This window comes from Electrophorus electricus, chromosome 3 (assembly GCF_041902795.1).
Source record: "Electrophorus electricus isolate QZ-2024a chromosome 3, ASM4190279v1, whole genome shotgun sequence".
In the NCBI taxonomy this organism is placed as follows: domain Eukaryota; kingdom Metazoa; phylum Chordata; class Actinopteri; order Gymnotiformes; family Gymnotidae; genus Electrophorus; species Electrophorus electricus.
This window is the reverse complement of record NC_137499.1, coordinates 32,364,368-32,386,334: the sequence shown is the minus strand read 5'-3', so window position 1 is coordinate 32,386,334 and position 21,967 is coordinate 32,364,368. Positions and strand designations below refer to the sequence as shown.

The 21,967-nt window shown below is 39.4% G+C and overlaps 1 protein-coding gene across 2 annotated transcripts in view; it reads right to left on the bottom strand.

The window, feature by feature from the left end:
• slc38a12 (solute carrier family 38 member 12) overlaps nt 1–21,967 on the bottom strand; it is a 49,716-nt gene that overhangs the window by 4,208 nt on the left and 23,541 nt on the right. For both annotated transcript variants that reach the window (XM_081711152.1, XM_027003353.3), the window contains one exon: nt 12,788–12,881. In XM_081711152.1, the coding sequence (XP_081567278.1) occupies nt 12,788–12,881 (94 nt within the window). The remainder of the gene's footprint in view (nt 1–12,787; nt 12,882–21,967) is intronic.

Here is a 21,967-nt window from a genome sequence, read left to right as displayed (position 1 = left end):
TTGATGTGTCAATGAATTTCTTCTTAAGCAGTCTGTGGTTGGATTCAGTTTCTGTCAGGCCATGTTAAAGTGAGTCAGATGGGTGTGGTTCTTCTCATAAAAGTGGAGGAATGCACACTCTAGCAGAGTAATCCTGACATTAGCACAAGTACTGTACATATATAAAAGAACTTAAGGAAATGTTCCTTAAATTTAAGGAAAATGTCTGTAAAAAGGCACATTTACAGATTTCTGAAGAGCCCATATCGTATTTTTATTTTAGATTTTTCCTGGATGTCTAAATAAAAGGTGAGTGGCTTTATCTTCCAAATACAATAATAATTAACAGTAATAATTAATGTTTACATAACCATTTTTCCAACCTCTCTTTATCCCTTAGATTTAAACAGGTTTCTGTTGCTGCACCTTTAAGACAGATATAAGATAAATGATCTCTCTTCTGACTGACTACCCTGCATTTTGCATTAACTCAAAAAGCACTCAGAGCTGAAACACACGAGGACAACAATTTAAATGGGCAGGGCTAAACTGCTGTAGGCTGAATAGGTAGATGTAAATTAGTAAATTAGTATGCAAATTAGTTTGTTCTCAATACAGAGAAACAGTGATATTTCAAAACAGGATACCTTTGCATCTTAGAAACCATACATCAACTGTATGGACTGGAGGAGTGAATGGGTTTTGAAACTTTAAAAATATTTACATATTACTTTAAAATTCTTTATTTCAGTAAAGCAATGAAAATTCAGTTTTCCTTGATAATCACATGAAATAAATAAAAGTGAAAAAAAAGAATTGTTCATTTCACAAACGCTACATAGTTTGATGAGGGTATAATTATAGATGTTAACATGCATGTGAAATAAATTAAAATGGAAAAAAAATACTATAATGTTGCCAGCCTGCAAATAACCCCCCATTATAGCCTACTCTACATCTCAGTCTCCGCTGTAATATTCAGTGTCTATTTAATCATGTAAATGTGTTTTTACGGGTGGGGATTGTGTTTCCATCATTTGTTGCTAAAAACATATGGTTCTCAAATTAGATATTTCTATAGTTCCTCAACAGGGTTATGCAACATTATTGTCTGGTTATTACCGGGAGGAGTACACATAACTAGTGTGTATTCCTTCTTGTAATATAAAGAGTATTCCTAGTTATTCACATAACTAGGAATACCTAGAACAGACAGACATGGGTATGATTAGTGGACCAATTGCATGTACCTCTATATCACACATTTGCTGCAGGAAGCAATGTTTGCAGTACAATTCCTAAACTCATCACATCTGGTCCATGTGAAAGTGGAGCGCAAACAATGTCATGAATTAAGCCTACGTGATGCTGTTATCCACAATGGGACCAACCTCTAAATGCCCTGTAGCCTTTCCCATTTGGTATTGGACATCCTGTCATATTGACAGAAGGTAATTATTCACTGTCTGACTTGGTTATATAACACATCGTCCCACCCCAAAGCTTGTGACGAGCAGAGATTCAAGCTTCATGATGGCTACATCCATCTGAAAATATCAGTGAGGAATACAGTATAACAAAGCATGGCAATAGACACTATAATGTTACAGATTACAAAACCAATCACTGGTGGAAAGGTCATGTGCAAAACTACAAAACCAGAAAACATTCACAGCTTCCAGAGATACTCCTTTGTAGAAAATCTCTTTAGTCACAGAATTCACTCAACTCAGTGACACTGACATGTAAAATAGGGCAATGAGATATATTTACTTTATAAAGTAGACAAAGAGTTTAGGTACAAAGTATGTGTTTCTAATACAGTGGTTGATGAGGGTGCACAGCAAATGCCCTACTTAACCTCAGTAAACCACTGATCCAGCAGCAGACAGCACATAGTGCGACACAGCACAGGACACAGTCGAGCCTCATTACTCCTATATTAACAGTGGCAATTTACAGACGAAGAGAGTGGCAGAATCAAGGACGTGTTTAATCCAATACTCTTGATGTGGCACCCTACTGTGCCTCTCCGCTGTGTAGATGCTTAACCTTCAGCAAAGAGGCCTCTATGGTTAAGGGATGAAATGTGATTCTGTCCCGGCACACATGGCCAAGTGATTTATCATGCAGCCCAAATTTCCCTGTGAGCTTGTTGATGTGTGGAGAAAATGTCACTGGTATTTATGTCTTTAAGTCTTTCATCCTGATACGTTTGTATCTGACACTGGTGCCGGCAGCCAAATCAGAACTGATAACCCCAGGGGGCGATAAAGTACACCCTGCCCCTTTTCCAACAGCAAGACAAAAAACGGATCGTGGACGATTCAGGAACTATCTGATGAGTGAAGGAAAAATTAATGGAGCCCAGTACAGCACCCACAGTAGTGTCGAAGGCACAGGGGTCAGAAGCGCTCCCTAGGGATCAATAGAAGAGATGCGAACGGCAGCAGAGTGGGATTTTAGTAATGCTTCTGGTGGTTTTCAGCCATGAAATGCCAGTGACCAAATGACACTGGTGTCACACGGTAGCTGGGCTCTGTGGGAAGTGAAGGGGAACCGGTGGAGAGATTAGTACTGACCTGAAGGGCTGAAAAAGGGGCAGGCATCCAGAGAAGAGCTAAAAGGATTATTCTGGCACCTGTTCTATAGTCATTCTACATATCTTAATGAGAAGTGCAGGCAAGACCATATTAAAGAAGAAAAAGGGGGGGGGGGGCTATTTTATGACACATAAAGCATATTTGAAGAGTATGTCTGTGTTAGTGTTAGAGAGCTAGAGAATGTACAATTCCTAACTAGACATGGCTGAATCATGGGCACTAAGTGTCTTGCATTCTAAAATACCATTATATTTTTTAAAAAGCTCCTCATTTGTTTAGGAGACAGAATTACCAAAAAGGGTAATAGAAAACTGTTTTTTTCACAATTTCCATTCTTAACAACATTGGTTACATTTCACAGTGAAATAAAGTACAGATTAGAGAAGAAACACTAAAAAAAAAGGAAGGGGGTGTTTAAAACACATTTGAATATGTGCACCCCAGCACAAATAAATTTGTTTCCAAGTCTGGTGCAACTGCATTGTACATCTTAGTATTGTTCCAGCTCTAACATGTGACAACTCAGAGAATGATAATTGACAAGTTGAAATCAGAGAAAAATAGAACTATGTAGTGTGCAATGATTGCCATAAATTAAACTTCTTGTTTTGCCTTACTTAATTAATTTTTTGAGGGGTTTCTGAAAATGTGAAATGCTCACTTGATCATAAGTACAAGTGCAATCTAGCACTGTCTGGTGGGCATTCATTTAGCATTGCACAACAACCACAGGTCAGCTACCTGCTTCTCAACAGCACAATCTGAAATGATTTACCTATTTAACAATAGGTAAAACATCTCTGCAAGCAGCTAAGGCTTGTGTATAGAGCAGTAAGTGCTCAGTACATCAGCTGTTTTGACCAGCTAAACATCACACCCACAGACTCTCTATTGGTCCAGCCACAGTTGATTTATGGAATACAAATTGAAATTGCAAAGACCTTGCAAAGCATGTCCCTCAATGAGAACACTGCTGTATTTTTTCTTCTTGAAAACGAAGAGACTGACATTTTAACAGAAGCTAATGGCTGCTTCAAAAGCTCCAAGGATCAATAAAACTCTATGGAGTCATCTAGGGGGCATTTTCTTTGTGATGGGGCATACTAATTTCATGGACTAGTAATAAATGCCATGGGAATGGAGGGAGGGTGAACTGTGGAAGCATGCATGTCTTCATGGGTTTTGCAGTTTTACACTGTGGTTGGTATTTTACAAGATGACTTCATATGGAATCCTTGCACTTTAAAAAATATTTTTTCCCCTAAGATCCAAGACCAATTTTTGACATGTGTGCATGTGTGCTTATACCAAATTTAGGCCATACACGCATACAGGTCAAAAATCTATGGCCTATCAATACGTTTTATCAGTTTGATTTGTTTCTGATTTTTGGATAGTATGTTTTGATTCAAGAACATCTGTTCCCATCATGTTTTATTGAAATCTGTGCTGGAAAAGCTGCTAGTTAGGCTAGGCTAATCAGATTTATTTGTATTGGACATTTCATATGTGTGGCAATTGTTTTACAAATGAAATAATAATATAAAAACAACTGAATTTAATAGAAACAGAGCATTTATAAACTGAAATAAATACAAATTAAATAAATAAAGTACTTTGAGCAAAGGTATGTTTTCTGCCTTAACAAACCATGTAAAGGAAACTGAAATTATATTACCTGTCATTTATTCAAGGATTTTATAGTCCACCCTCACCCACACTCATATGTAAGGAAAAAAAATAAGTGTCTGATGACTAAACACTTGTTAACCAGACAAATGAAAAAAAAATCCATCAATGTGTCTATTCAAGATAAAATAACTGAAAACAAGTAGCTCACAAACAGCTGACCTGTCACCTACACTCTGAGAGCAGATCATTAAACAGCACAGTGAAATCAACATCAAAAGCCATGATTAACGGTAATTGAGCTGCAATAAATCAAACCATACAGCTCACAGACACCTACAGCGCATCCGGAAAGTATTCACAGTGCTTCACCTTTTCCACATTTTATGTTACGTTACAGCCTTATTCCAAAGTATATGAAATTATTTCCCTCAAAGTTCTACACACAATACCCCATAATGACAAACTTTTGGAAAAACCTTTGTGAAAAACTTTTGTTTGGAATTGTTGCAAAGTATTTTTTTTTAAATAAATAAATAAATCACATGTACATACAGCGGGTGAAATAAGTATTGAACACGTCACCAATTTTTTAAGTAAATATATCTCTAAAGGTGCTATTGACATGAAATTCTCCCAAGATGCAAATCAAAGAAATCAAACCACAGATGTCCATAAATTATGTGTAATAATGAGAAATGACACAGGGAAAAAGTACTGAACACACTTACTGAAATGTATTCAATACTTCATACAAAAGCCTTTGTTGGTCATGGCGGCTTCAAGACGCCTCCTGTATGGAGTAACTAGTCGCGTGCATTGCTCAGGTGTGATTTTGGCCCATTCTTCCACACAAACACTCTTCAAATCCTGAAGGTTCCGTCCGCTCCTTCTATGAACTCTAAGCTTTAGTTCCTGCCATAGATTTTCAGCTGGATTCAGTTCAGGTGATTGGCTGGGCCATTCTAGCAGCTTTATTTTCTTTCTCTGAAACCAATTGAGAGTTTCCTTGGTTGTGTGTTTGGGACCATTGTCTTGCTGAAATGCCCACCCTAGTTTCATCTTTATCATCCTGGTAGATGGCAGCAAATTGTTTATCAAGAATGTCTCGGTACATTTGTCCATTCATCCTTCCTTCAATTATATGAAGCATGCCAGTGCCAGCCCCACACCATGATGTTCCCACGTCCAAACTTCACTGTTGGTAGGGTGTTTTTGGGGTAATATGCAGTGCCTTTTGACCTCCAAACATGGTGTGTATTATGGCATCCAGAGAGTTCAATTTTGGTCTCATCTGACCAGACTATATTCTCCCAGTATTTCAGAGGCCTGTCTAAATGTTGATAAGCAAACTTTAAACGTGCTTCAACATGCTTTTCTTTGGCAATGGAGTCTTGCGTGGTGAGCATGCATACAGGCCATGGAGGTTGAGTGCATTACTTGTTTTCTTTGAAATAATTGTACCTGCTGATTCCAGGTCTTTCTGTAGATCTCCACAGGTGGTCCTTGGTTGTTGGACAACTCCTCTGATAATTCTTTTCACTAATCTGTCTGAAATCTTGTGAAGAGCACGAGATTGTGGCCGGTTTATGGTGAAATTATGTTCTTTCCACTTCCGGATTACAGCCCCAACAGTGCTCACTGGAACCTTCAGTAGTTTAGATATTCTTCTGTAACCAAATGCCATCTTTTTTTTTTTTTTTGCAACAGTTAAGGTTGTGAAGGTCATGAGAGGTCTCATAGGTTTACCCATCACGAGATGGTTCACCTTGGTAATGAGACATCATCAGTTGAACCATCTGATATTAATTTGCACTAAATGGCAGGATTGCTTTCTAATTACTAATAGATTTCAGCTGGTGTCATGACTTTCCATGGCTTTTTGCACCTCTCTTTCTTCATGTGTTCAATACTTTTTCCCTGTGTCATATCTCATTATTACACAATTTATGGACATCTATGGTTTGATTTCTTTGCATGTGTGGACTGGATGGGTTGTTACCGACATCTGGTGAGAATTTCATGTCGTCAATAGCACCTTTAGAAATATATTTACTTAGAAAATTGGTGACGTGTTCAACACTTATTTCACCCGCTGTAAGTATTCACAGCCTTTACCATGACACTCAAAATTGAGCTCAGGTGCATCCTGTTTCCACTGATCATCCTTCAGTTGTTTCGACAACTTGATTGGAGTCCACCTGTGGTAAATCCAGTTGATTGGACATGATTTGGAAAGGCACACACCTGTCTATATAAGGTCCCATAGTTGACACTACATGCCAGAGCACAAACTAAGCCATGAAGTCCAAGGAATTGTCTGTAAACCTCCGAGACAGGATTGTATCGAGACACAGATGGGGGAAGGGTACAGAAAAACGTCTGCAGCATTGAAGGTCCCAATGAGCACAGTGGCCTTCATCATCCATAATTGGAAGAAGTTTGGAACCACCAGGACTCTTCCTACAGCTGATCGCCCGGCCAATCTGAGTGATCAGGGTAGAAGGGCCTTAGTCAGGGAGGTGACCTAGAACCCAAGGGTCACTCTGACAGAGCTTCAGCATTGCTCTATGGAGAGAGGAGAACCTTCCAGAAGGACAACCATTTCTGCAGCACTCCACCAATGAGGCCTGTATGGTAGAGGGGTCAGATGGAAGCCACTCCTCAGTAAAAAGCACAAGACAGCCTGTTTGGAGTTTGCCAAAAGGCACCTGAAGGACTCTCAGACCATAAGAAACAAAATTCTCTGGTCTGATGAAACAAAGATTGAGCACTTTGGCCCAAATGCCAAGTGTCATGTCTGAAGGAAACCAGGCAGTACTCATCATCTGGCCAATACCATCCCCACAGTAAAGTATGGTGGTGGCAGCATCATGCTGTGGGGTTGTTTTTTGGCAGCAGGAACTGGGAGACTAGTCAGGGTTGAGGGAAAGATGAATGCAGCAATGTACAGACATCCTTGAAGAAAACCTGCTCCAGAGCACTCTGGACCTCAGACGGGGGTGAAGGTTCATCTTCCAACAGGACAACGACCCTAAGCACACAGCAAAGATAACAAAGGAGTGGCTTCAGGAACTCTTTGAATGTTCTTGAGTAGCCTAGCCAGAGCCTAGCCTTGAACCCGATTGAACATCTCTGGAGAGATCTGAAAATGGCTGTGCCTCGACGCTCCCCATCCAACCTGATAGAGCTTGAGAGGTTCTGCAAAGAAGAATGGGAGAAACTACCCCAAAATAGGTGTGCCAAGCTTGTAGCATCATAATCAAAAAGACTGGAGGCTGTAATTGCTGCCAAAGGTGCTTCAACAAAGTATTGAGCAAAGGCTGTGAATACATGTACGTGATTTTTTTGTTTTTTTAATACATTTGCAACAGTTCCAAACAAACATTTTCCACTTTGTCATTATGGGGTATTGTGTGTAGAATTCTGAGGGGAAAAAATGAATTTAATCCATATTGGCATAAGGCTGTAACATAAATAAATGTGGAAAAAGTGAAGTGCCATGAATACTTTCCAGATGCACTGTAAATGTTAGCCTCTCATGAGCTCAGAATGTATTGTCTAATAGAAATCAAAGTTTAGAGAGGAACTCATTAAGGAAGAGAAACTAAGCATCAATACTAAACCAGACCAGGAAAGTGCAGGATCAAAGAGTCCTCCTCTACTTGTGCATCTACTCTGCACAAAACACTTCTGCACTTCTAAAACAGAAGCCATCCATTAAGAGGCAAAGTTATGCTTAAAGTGAATCAGGCAAACACATTTCCTTATAAAACTCAGCAGTCACTGCAGACTGCAAGTGGAATGCTTTATTGAATATGAATGACCAATCCACTTACCTTAAGGCCAGTTTTTGTTGCGCTTAATCATCACTCAGAGTTGTTGATTAAGGCATAGCTATATTTCAAGATACCCTGAAACTATAATAAGTCACACTGCTGGTTTATGGCACTCTAACCAATACTTTGTATGCAGGTGTGGCAAATATTTAACCTTAACATGTAATACTATTACAGAAATTCCTTTCTATAGCTGTGGATCAACCTCAGATATTTTTAATACAAGTCAGAGGATGTTTACAAACAAAGAGGTTATTAAAGATTTCATCACTGGAGGTTTCTGGTGGTGCAGAGAACCATCAGTGGAGAGAATTTATTTTGATGTGATTTTCCACAAATCCCCCCTCATATAGCTGCTATTAAACTCCTAATATATAGAAATACAGGCTTGAAACAGATACTTAACTTTTACAATCTGTTTTCAAGCTTTGTGCATGCACATGCCAGTAATAAATGGCCACTGGTATTCTCTGCAGGTTTCTGCAGAGGGCAGAATGGGATGATTAATCCCCATCCACTAATCAAGAGCTCTTCACCTGCCCTCTTCACTCACACCACTCAATATCAATTAAAACTTCATGCCTCAACCAGCTCCTCCCACTCACTACCATTATATTGCAACACTGGAGAACTAGTCATCACACTTCTCCTTACACAATACTGAAAGGAACACAGCTGGATTCCCTGTATCTCTCTGGCCTTAACAAAGTAGGAGCAACTTCAATAATGCATAAAAAGCATTAATACTTTGCATAATAGGAACAATATCTTTGTTTCTGCTTAGTAAACAAGTTGGTTTATACATTTTAAAGGATCTCCGGGGTGCTGAAAGGCTATAAAGAGCAAACAATGAGCTGCCGTCTCTGAAGAAAAGGGAGAAAATAGGTAGACCAGCATTGACTTGCCCTAAATGGCAGCATCAACTATATTTATCCATTTTAATTTTATTTAACTTACTATATATTTACATTTCGGCAGTAAATGAAATCATTGCAACATGGTAGAGTCAATAGCAAGTGGTACCAAGGCTAAAACACCACCAGGTAGCTCCCCTGACGCTTAATGAGCTGCACCCTGCATAGCACTTCTCATCTGACATAGACTTGGCCATGGTCCCTTCCACAGAGCATCATGGGTGACTGAAGATGCGCACAAGAGGCATTTCAGCCTGTCCGGCTGTCTGCTGTGAGTAATGACACAGAGTGGAGAGCATCACAGGAGAACTGAATCTGTCACAGGCACATAAAAAGATGAAAAGTACAAGGTATTTGACACCCAGTATCTACTAATTCATACAGGGTAGTAAAATGTATATAGTGGGAAGTATGCACACAATGAACACTGGCATTTACCAGGAATGGGCTGAGAATGTTAAAGCTTATGCTAGAATGAGCATATGTTTTTGATAGAGACTACAAAGCATATCTGTAAGTTGCTATGTACAGGGGCTTCTGCCAAATGCTATAAATACCAGTGAAGGAAAAAAAGAAAACAGAAGATGCCAACTTTTCAGACTATTTCATTATCTTCATCTGGCTGACACTAGCAGGATATAACCAAGTTTTGTTTATCTAAAATTTGATCATAATTAACACAGAATATTTTACTGCATAATCAACAAACACTAAAGAGTCCATTAAGGCTGTTCAATACTAATTCACAAGAAAGTGACAGACATGCAAACAGGAAAATGAGAAAGAAACTAGGTTAGAATGGTGAAAAGCAATCCAAAGGCTCTAGTCCTGTTGTAGGCCAGCAATGACACATGAGGAAACTTGACCCTGGGCAACCACTCTTAAATGACACAGTAATGACTCTTTCAAAACGGGAAACCAACCTAAATAGCTACAGGCCAATGTTAATTTTGTAACTGTAAAACATGTTCACACGCATTCTATTTGTGTTTGAAGAGAATGGTTATATATGGCAAGTTCACATGAATGACCCAATACCAGCTAAAACAGACAAAAATAATAAATAAATAAATAAATAAATAAATAAATAAATAAATGATGAGAGAAGCATACTCAGGAAATAAGTAATAGGAAATTAAATTGTGCTGTACTATAGTTCATCAGTTTCTGTCATCCCCAAAATATTGCATGTACAAATCAATATTACAAGATTATAAAAGTTTTGCAAATACCTTCCATTAGAGCACCTTTCTCTTATAATGGATCTATGGTTAGAAAATGCTCTTAAAAGTAATAAAACGGACCATTTTTGATGCTTAATTGTGGATGGAAAGTGGAAAAATTAATCTTGTAATCTTGTAATGATATTAAAATTTATCTTGTAATGATATTACAAGATACTAGATTACAAGATACTAGATTACAACTGCAGTTTGTCACTGCAGTTTGTATATCGCCACAACCGCTCCACTGACGATGCGATTGCACATCTGCTCCACACTACACTGACTCACCTGGACGAAGGGAGGGGAAATTATGTTAAAATGCTATTTGTCGACTACAGTTCAGCATTCAACACCATCATCCCCTCCCTACTCACTACTAAGTTGGGAGATCTAGGACTGCATACATCCCTATGCGACTGGATCTCCAACTTCCTAACAGACAGACCACAATCAGTACGGGTGGGCAACTGCTCCTCAACCACCCTCACCCTCAGCACTGGAGCTCCTCAGGGTTGTGTCCTAAGCCCCCTGCTCTACTCACTGTATACCTACGACTGCACAGCCACTTCCAGCTCTAACATCATTGTCAAGTTTGCTGACGACACCGTTGTCGTGGGTCTGATCTCGGACAACGACGAGAGGGCCTACCTGGAGGAGATTAACCACCTGGAAAACTGGTGCCAGGAAAATAATCTCCTCCTAAACGTCAGTAAGACAAAGGAGCTGATCGTGGATTGCAGCAAGAAGCAGGAGCGGAACTACCAACCTGTGAGGATCAGTGGGACCACGGTGGAGAGAGTAGATAGTTTCAGGTACCTTGGTGTTCACATCTCGCAGGACCTGTCCTGGTCCCGCCATACCAGCTCCCTGGCAAAGAAGGCTCGTCAGCGTCTTTACCACCTCAGACGCCTAAGGGACTTCAGACTGCCCTCCAAGGTACTGCGGAACTTCTACACCTGCACTATCGAGAGCATCCTCATGGGGAACATCACAGTCTGGTTTGGGAATAGCACCAAGCAGGACAGACAAGCATTCCAAAGGGTAGTGCGTTCAGCAGAGCGCATCACTCACTCGGAACTTCCTGACCTGCAGACCATCTACTACAAGCGGTGCCAGACCAAGGCCAGGAAAATTGTGAAGGACCCCACCCATCCCAACAATACACTCTTCTCTCTGTTGAGGTCAGGGAGGCGCTTCCGCTCCCTGAAGACCAAGACAGAGAGGCTGAAGAGGAGCTTCTTCCCACAGGCCATTCGGGCCCTGAATCAGGGAAACTGATAAACTGTGGGGACCACCACCACCATGTAACATAACTGTATATCTGTACACCTGTATATATAGATTTATACTCAATTACCCTGTTACACAACAACTGTAGATATGGTATTATACAAAATGGATCTGTACATTCTGTAGATTGTGTACATATATACCCAACCATATACATTGTACATTGTGTATATAATCATAATATACATATATTGTACATACATTGTTAATATATTTTTGTACATACATAGAATATATATATTTATCTGCATATATATATATATATATTTTTTTTTCTCTATGCAGCCCTGTTTCTCTTCCTCAGTTTGGACAGAGCACTCTCCACCATTTCACTGCGTGTTATACTGTGTATGACTATGTATGTGACGAATAAACCGAACTTGAACTTGATATTAAGATTCAATGGAACTGAATCAAGAGCTAGTTTGTACTCAACGTTATAGTACCCTCTGCTACCCTCTACAGTAAACCTGTTTTTTTTTTTTTTTAAACACATGCAATAATGGTGTACATGCTAATTTGATGACCATTATATCTCTTTAATTGGTCTTTAGATTCCTCCACACACATACATAACATTAATTTTTAATTACTCATTAATGCTGGCATGCTGTTTTCTTGCTCGGAGGCCTGGTCTAAATTGTCTGAGCCCTTACAGCAATGACAGCTACTTTATTTCCCCCCCCCCCCAACCCAGTCCCCATAACCCCCAAGAGGACTAAAGACGGGCAATCCATCCAAGACACCCACAAAGTCCATGTCAGCAGCGCGGTCGAGAAACTAAGAGCTGTTGTAGCAGCCATTTTGAATCATTAGCCCGCATGGCACTGAGGGCTGCCATTGTGACATGTTCAATCAATCACAGGCAGGGGTAGAGCAGGGAGGGGAATCCTGGAAGAAGAGGGCAGGACATGGAGACAAAGCACAACACATTTTTTGCATCGTTTTATAGCCCCGTATTGTGTGTTTATATTTACATATACCCACATGGGGGCAATGAATCTGTGGTGTTTGCACTCGAGCGGCAGGTGAAGACAGGCGGTTTATTTTGGTCATCCGGCAAGCACCTATCCAATCAGGCCTGTCTGGCTGAGGGATGAGATGAGTTGGAGGCAGGGACATGACGTTGGAAATTAGAGTGATGGTCAGACCAAGACTATGCTGTCACCCCTTGCGTTTGGTAGGTGGTAGTAAGAACATTATCTGAGGGTATGCACCTTCAGCTGGCAGGTTACACAAAATGACCACAATGGAAATTTGCAAAAAACATATGAAAACTGCAGAGTCAAAATGTGATGTGAATTTACCAATCCATCTCATAAGTGAGGTGAGGATCTGAAGGTATTTGGTCTTCTGTGCATTGAAGAACGTAAAAGGTCCCAAAAGCAGTGTGAAGATCGCCTGCAATTTAGACAAAGAACACATCAATGGTAAATGGAAACTACCTCCATATTTTTGATCATATATACTGGTAAGGTATGTGGTTTGTCATGAACAATTCAAAGACAAAAACTATCAAAAACCTAGTAGTTTGAAAGTTGATGAAGTTGATATCTTTGCCAAAAACTGTATACCCAAAACAATGCACATAAACTTTCAAAAGCAGTGAAGCTAAACAATAGTAATACACATCAGTAATAAAGTCAATAAGTATCTATTTCAAAGGAACACCATTACAGTGAGCTAAAACACATAACTCATTGAATCTAGATAAATTTAGTCTCGCAGTTTAAGCCCCTCACTCACCTGACTTGAATTTTTTAAGCCTCTAATATATACCATCAATCAACTCTAGTTCCTTGTTCTTCAATCTATCTTTCCTTTGTCCCTTCACCTGTCATGGAGGGCATTTTGTGATTAACTACATCAGGCCATCATTCAAACCAGTGTATCTGTAGCAAGATATATACATATATGTACTTAAATTACATGTAAGTATATTGTAATTTATAAATTTAATATATAACAGCAATATGCAAAATAAAACTGCTCTATTTCTGTATAAGTGGACGCACCTGAGCTAGCACAAATTCCAATCTCACATTCATCTAAAAGTAAATTAAGTACTTTGGCATCTTATTAACAGCATGGCTTACTGCATATGTCGCATTTTCCGATCCGAAAACATACCTGGCAGAAAATTCCGGAAACTTGACAAGAGACAGTTTTAGCCATGCCGAGGGAGGATGGGAAGGAGGTGGAGTGAGAGAAAGTGGGTGAGAGAGTGAGAGCACAAGAGAGAGGAATGGGCTAGCCAGGCTAAGGCCATGTGGTGGTGCACTAGTAGTGAGGAAAGCAGGGATGGTGTGACACTGGCACACATGGCATAACACCTGTGCCAGGGAAGCAGGACAGGAAGGAAGGCTGGCAAGAAAAACAGGGAGAGAGGGATAGCAAGAGGGCCAGACAGAGAGGGCAGAAGGGAAAGGGGAGAATTTGAACTACAGTGAAGGGTGAGAGAGATAGATAGGAATTGAGTGAGTGAGAAACATATAGGCTAACATATAGTGTTAGTATATAAGTATGGTTGCAGTATGATAGTTACACCTGTATGTTTCATTTCTAAACATCAAGATATTTATAAAAAAATACATATACAAGTTACAATTAGTTAGCGATATTAAGAGCGATACTCTTTCTTAATAATAACAGATTCTGTGGCTGTGCAGGACTGCACAAGTTCCTCTATTCATTTTTCATGATATACTAATGATTGTAACACAGCTGCAACATGTAAAATAATGCTCAATTTCTCAAATGATAGTTTTCCTGTCTGTGATGAAACTGAATGACAACCAAGGCTTTTACTGGCAGAAGGTCAATAATTTGGTTGAGTGGAGCAACCCTGACAGACTGCAGTTTTTTTTAATATAAATATATAGAACAGTAAAGAGCTCAATAAATCTTAAAGCCATTGTTGGAGGAAATAAACAACTGGGTGACACTGACTATCATTTATGACTGCCAGCTCGGATTCAATTGCATTTATTCATTTAATACAAAGTGCAGGTCATTTCACTGAACTCTTCATTCCACGGCCTAGCCACTTCCAATGTATATACTGTATAGTCTTTCTTTGATGTTTCCTTTTAGGGAAAAGATGTGCAGGCAAGATTATGGATAGGGGCATTTTACTTGAAAGAAAAATTTGATACATGTGGTCATTTCAGTTTTTATAATCTTCTTAAACATCAGCCATTTTGTGTCTGAATATCTTAAGCCACACATATGCCGAGGCCATTGTAACTGCAGATTTGAAGAGAATGCCATAACAAGTAGGGGATGAAGAACTGAAGAATAATCTGATGAGGGAATCAGAAATAATTAACCATTAAGGTTGGTAGGAATTAAGTAATAAATAACCATTACTAAATTATCAATACTCCACACAAAAGCATCTTAAAACCAAACCAAATTACAATTTAGTCAGAAAGTAAAACTGATGAATGGGTGGACTAAATGACATATAAACAGAAGCAGCAGAATCAATAAGATCAGTGTCATAAAAGTCTAAGAGTGGAAGATCAGCAGATTGGCAAAGCCATAGTTGCTTTCACCAACATTGCATGACATAGGATCTGCTTCACAGGCAACAATTTCTCTCACTTCCTGTCCCAGTATGAGCAGAAAAGTGATTCCTGAGCTTCATAACCAGTATGGCGTATCTACATTTGACCATCCTATACAAGAAGGTCCATTCCTAATGAGATCCCAAAACACCCCACTAAGTCCCAAGGACAGAGGCAGTGGGCACCAGCTGTAAGGACGCCTGCTCCCACATTACACAAGTGATGCAAGCCTGTCCTGGCCATACTTTTTGCCTCCTCAATTTGTGACAGATTTCAAGAATTGTATACCTGATTTTAGGTGGTCATAAATATTGACAGCAAAAATGTAGACTAATTATTATGGGTTCAACATCATACCTTCTGTGCTCATCATGAGCTCAATGAACAATGACAAAAAGATACTGTTTTCATGTTATACTGAAGGTACTCAGCATAATGAATGGAAACGTATGGGTTGCGTCTACTACAGGATCCTGTAGTTTTGTGAGCTGTTACATTCTGAACACCAAATAAGCTAAGGCTTCCAGCGAAGTGTAAGGTCCCAATGATTTGCAAGCTGTTCCTTCAAACGGGCCAAATCCAGCATAAATGTACATGCGCAAAGCCTTAAAAACTAACTAATTCATTCATTCATTCATTAAATTCCACACACATTCCTCATTCCTAATAAGGCCCACTCCATATAACAAACCCATATAACAATACTCATGCTGGCCTGTACTGAGAGAAATATTACATTAAGGTTTTTGTACTCTTTAAGCCTATGACCCCATATTGAGGAGGAGAAGACAAAAAGGCTTGTTGTGTCAGGAGTGCAGCAAATTATAAGACAAAATGAACTTGCCGTTTGTCTCTTGCTGATACATACATGTTTTTTGAAGTCTTAATCATGAACCTAGTTCTGTTTAAGAATCTGATTTTACTGATACCTTAATGAAGATGAGGTCAAAATCACACAGTATCAAATAATCAAAATTCAATAGAATTGTTTAATCCTATAGGAATATGCGAGTGTGTAGAGGAGAGACATTAAAAACCAAAAGGTTACCTCCTCAGACCAACAGACGTTATGCAGACATGCATTTCTCTCCATCAAGGCACACTTCTGTCTATGCATGCCATGCAGCATCCATTCCACAATCCTGTCAGCTCATAGGGCTATAATTCTCAATTAAACATCTAAATATATTGCACGCATGTAATATAGACTCAATTTTACATATAATCAGATATGTACATATATTTTCAATTTTACACACACACTTAAATAGAAAGTGCTCACACAGTACAGTGAGGGTAAGAGTACTTATTCTTTTAGTCTAGGACGGGAGAATCCATCTTCCACTTGGGCACTCTGCCCAAAAATTTGTTTAACACTGCCACTACAGTCCTCACCCACTTTCCTATTTCCAAGCCATTCATCAACCTTAACAAGATACTGATGAAATATGACCAGCAACCAAACAACCTGTGCAATGATTACTTAATTCCCTACAGACCCTGTCCCTAAGTGTGTGGCTTGACAACTGGACACACACAGGTCATGGTTTAGGATAGCTTTAGAAGGTAATGTTTTAAGGCTTTGTTGTAAATGATAAGTGACTGGTGAGGAGTCAGGTAAACACAGCAGCCAGGACAACCACAGACAGTGACGATGGAGAGCGACAAAATCAAACAAGAGGAAAAATGAAAATACAGCCTGAGTTTTTGAGCCATCAACATTGATACCATCCTTTATTCCAACTAATTTTAAATAAAAACGACCAAACTATGAGTGTGGGCTCATTTAAATGTATATGGCCACGTTCTCCTCTAAGACAGGTTTATACTTTGGGCTTCACTGTAAAGCTCTCTGAAATATTTACGAACCAACCAAAAGGCCTCTCTACAATTAACAAAAAAAGTTTTTTGTGGAAAAAAACTATTTGAAGGTCAAAAACTTAGACACTCCGATCATAAGAAGAAATGAAAGGTAAAAAAGAACATGGGAGGGAAAAATGAATTGGGGCTTGATTAGGGGTGAGGAAAAGACAGGTGCAAAGAAACTGAATGACAGCATAAGAGGGTTGAAACAGAATGGTGGTACTGTGTAGTCTGCTGTTCTCCTGATGTGTTAAGATCAAAGTGACACTGCCTTAAGTGTCACTAACCTCTGGAACATATTGCTATCAGTGGCCATAATTAAAAAATTCAAAGAACAAAAAAATAGATGCATTACAAAAAGGAAGAAAATGTCTCATCAAATCTAAAATTTAACCAATCCCTGCTTGCCAGAAATTAAAGCAATTAAGTGAGAGGATATTTTGGTTTGAAGATTTTTTTATACAAACAGTAACATGGAATTTTAAATATACAGAAATACGACAGCTCATTGAAATGCAGGAAGCTGTGAAGCACTTGAGCGTGTGCAATGAAGTGAGTCCATATTAATACTCACAAAATATGCATCAAGTGCTACACCAGAAATGCTATGCAAACTGATTAAAAAAAGAACAACTGCTTGCATCATAGTTTAAGCCTTTCATTAGCACCAGTGATTGCAAGCATGTATATGTATATGAGTGAACATTACAAGAAATGGAAGAAATGAATGCTTATCTTCTGGTAGCAGCAGTCTCTCAGTCTAACTGGTGTGACAGTCATCTGTCTCAGCCCTGTTTGACTCAACAAACATTAATAAAGGGCATTATTCCCTGCAGCAAATGGATGTTCTTAAAAAAAAAAAACCCTCAAGAAAGAGGGCAGTCAGATACTGTTGAGTCAATTCAGCCTACTGACAGCATCAGCAGCTTTGGGTGGGGCTGGCTTTTGGGTGGAAATGGCTGAAGGAAGCTTCAGAAAGTCAATGAGGCAGACAAGACTTTGGACAGGTCACAGGTTATGTGAGTGTGCAAGCGAATCTGACAGGAGGTTGATGCGTATGCTGAGGTGGTCCAGGATGTACTGACACTGGACCCTGGGGTGTTGGTTCATAGCAAGACATGAAATAACAGACACATTGACCCACACAACCCTCCCCAAGATGGCTCATTCATTGATCTTTGCATACAATATCACCAAGGACAGAGCATGTTATGATAATGCAGTGCAAGGATGACAAAGTAAAGCAGCTACAATGGTCAATCTCAGAGATACTGGTAAACACAGTGGCAGCAGTACACATGTACACTGCCTTCCATTATACTGGGAGCTTATTAACACAAAATTATTTATTTTTATTTAGCATACTCCAAAATTTGTTAATGCAAAATTCGTTAATGCAATAAACAAACTTTGACCATATTTGGGTTTATGTGTAGAGGTTCTAATAGCAGTAATCAAAAGCAGATGGGTGACTAATCTAAATGCACTTTAGTTACCTTAGCTGCAATTCTATATCAGCTTCAAGTGAGCTTCAAACTCTTACTCTCCTGCTTAAAGGGGAGTGCTGAATGAACCCCTTTTCTCAATGACACAAGAGAACTCAAGATATAATTCTATAAGTAAGACTACTGACCATTTCAATATCTGGTTAATGTGCTTGTTTTAATTAATCAGATTTTTAAGCCACAATAAATTAATTAGCATAAAGTGTTAGCTTACACAAAGTTATCATTAGCATATATGAATATTCAAGCTTTATAGGTACAAAAAAATGTTCGAGCTCCCAGTAGAAACTTTCAAAACAAGTACTTTTCAATCTTTCACAAAGTCAAAGTTAAAAGGCAACTTGAGGTTCTAATGTCTGAAAAACACTTCCATACCATTTTCTCTTCATATGGTTTCACACCAAGGTCATACTCAGTGCTGTGCAAATTCAGTTTCCTCTTTAAGCATCCTTCTTCGAACACCACAATGTGGCACTCCTGTTCTTCAGAGGACATACTGTATACCTGTTTCCATAGGTGTATCTTCTTCCATGTTTGAATCATTTTCCCCTTTTCAATGACAATGTTGCTAGTTTGGGGCGCCCTACCTAAGCAATGAAAAAAATGTGGCACTAGTGGAAGCCAATTTGGTGACTTTCATCTGTCTCTGAGACACATTTTACACAAGCCTTTACTGTTAATTAGCAATACGACCCTGGAGACAGTCGTAACTCAGCTCAGTTTAAGATACAACTGTATGACGAAAGATGAGAAAGGCCCATGGGCACCTGCTTGCAGTAATTCATCTATTCCATTACCTTGTCTGTAAGACCTCATTTACCTAAAAGTGCTGTGCCCATCAAACAAATGGGTCATTAATCGTACATGCAATTTTAAAATATAACCATTATATTTTCTCAATAGACATTACATGTCTTACAAAAATGACAGAAATGGAATTTTACATGCTGTTAAACAGCCTCCACTGTTGTCAAGGACAATGTCCAGCTTCTTTGTGCAGAACTGACTGAATTACATACGTGTATAAACCTAATTTACAGAAATACAGCAAAATATGATATGGAACTGCCTGCTGAGAGATACAGGAAAGACCTTTTTGAACTTATATAAAATGTATACATAACTGACCATTTTGAATTCTCTAAAATGCAGGCCTGCACAAGGGGGGGGGGGGGGGGGGAGAATCAATACATAGCAATTATATTGTGATTATTTTTGTCATGTTGCATGTACAGTCATGGCCAAAATTTGAGACTGACAAATTTTGTTTTCACAGTTTACTGCCTCAGTTTTTTAGATCCTATTGTCAGATATTTATGGTATGGTGAAGTACCATTAAGCATTTAAGATTGTAACTTTTTACTGACAAATACATTCAGTTTAAGCAAAGGCTTAATATTTACAGTGTTGACCCTTCTTTTTTAAGACTTATGCAATTCGCCTTGGCATGCTGGATATCAGCTTCTGAGCAAAAGCTTGACTGATGGCAACCCATTCTTACCTAATCAGTGCTTGGAGTTGATAATAGTTTCTGTGTTTGTTTGTCCAACCTCTTTTTAAGGATTGACCACAGGTTCTCAAATGGGATTGTGATATGGGGAGTTTCCTGGCTATGGACCCAACATTTCAATGTTTTGTTCACCAAGCCACTTGGTTATAACTTTTACCTTGCGACATGGTGCTCTGTCGTCATGCTGGAAAAAGCATTGTTCATCACCAAATTGCTCCTGGATCATTGGAAGAAGTTGCTCTTGGAGGACGTTTTGATACCATGGCAGTATTCTTCGGTAAAGTTTTGAGTAAACCCACACCCTTGGATGAGAAGCAACCCCACACATGAATGGTCTCAGGATGTCTCACTGTTCTCTGGACAATCATTTGTCCAGATGTCCCAAACAGTCTAAAGGGGGCTTCATCAGAGGAAAATAACTTAACTCATCCAGTGTGGAAATAGCTAAAGCAGAACATTCACAGAGAAGATTTGGCCATTCCAAGGTTCTCATCTCTTCTCACAAAACCGAGCTCTTTCCATCACGTTTCCACAATGTCACAGTCTGGCAGCAGCAAAGCAGACTCTGACAGGTACTGTCCAATCCACAAAAATCCACATCCATTCAAATGCTGCAGAGGCTTTAGAAGCAAGTCCCTTGAGGAACGTTTCTCAAAGAGAACCATATATTCTTTTGGTGCTGCTCGTCAAGTAGCCACATGGCTAAAGATTGCAAGATTGCCTTACTGTGTAAGGAGTGTGACAGCACTGCACACATTGCTGCTCTTCATCCTGGTCCAGCTCCATGGATGTATGTAAGGCCTGACCGCGAGCATGGCGGAGAGGAATAGGAGTCACCTTCTGTAAACACCAACTGCATGGAAATTTGCGGAGCTATCAATGGCTCTAGATCTTGTTCCAATATCTGCCTCACGAAAGTGTTACCCAAAAGACAATCTGATAAGGCTATAAAGGTCTATATTGTACTCGATGATCAGAGCAATCAATTGCTACGCCAGAGTTCTTTGACCTGTTTGATCTCAAGGGTACCATCTCATCCTATACGCACGTGCTGGGATCACAGAGACCGCTGGAAGAAGGGCTATAAAATTTACTGCTCAGCCTTTAGATGGAAGTTTAAGCATGCTTCTTCCTACCCTCACAGAATGTGATCATAATTTCAGATGACAGATTTGAGATACCAACTCCTGAGGTCGCAAAGCACCATCCTCACCTCCAACCCATTGCACATCTCATTCCCCCACTTGATTTTGATGCGCAGATTCTCCTTCTTTTAGGGCATAACATTCTTCAAGTTCCTATTGAAAGAGACCAGTACAAATGGTCCACACAACAAGCTTATGCTCAGAAGCTTGATCTTGGCTGGGTTGTAATGGGCAATGTCTGTCTGGGTGCCACCCATAAGCCAGCAGTTATTAATGTATACAACACAAGCATTTTGATGAATGGCTCCAATTTCCACCCTTGCCCAAATTCTCTGTTTAAAAGAGAATTTCATTACAAAAGACAGTTACGTTCCCTTGGAAGCAAAATTTTTGAAAAACAAATGATGACCATAAGATCGCAGCCTCTATTTAGGACAGACAGTTCATTCAGTTAATGGATAGAGATGTTCATAGACGATTCTAACAGCTGGGTAGCTCCTCTTCCCTTTCGCAAACCGAGACCACATTTTATCAAGCAACAGAGAGCAAGCTCTAAGTTGCTTGATCTCTCTCTGCTGTACACTCGAAAGGAAGCCTGAGATGAGGAACCACTTTGTGGCATTCATGCAAAAAATTTTTGATCAGGATCATGCTGAGCTAGAACCTCCATTAATGGATGGGGAAGAATGATGGTATCTACACACATTTGGGGTATGTCACCCATGCACACCAGTCCAGATTAGAGTTGTATTTGACTCCAGTGCCATCTCCTTAAATGTGTTGTTGACAGGACCAGATTTAAACAACAGCTTACTAGGAGTCTTAATGTGTTTCAGACACGAGCAGGTAGCCTTCACTGTAGATATAGAACAGATCTTCCACAGCTTCTTTGTGA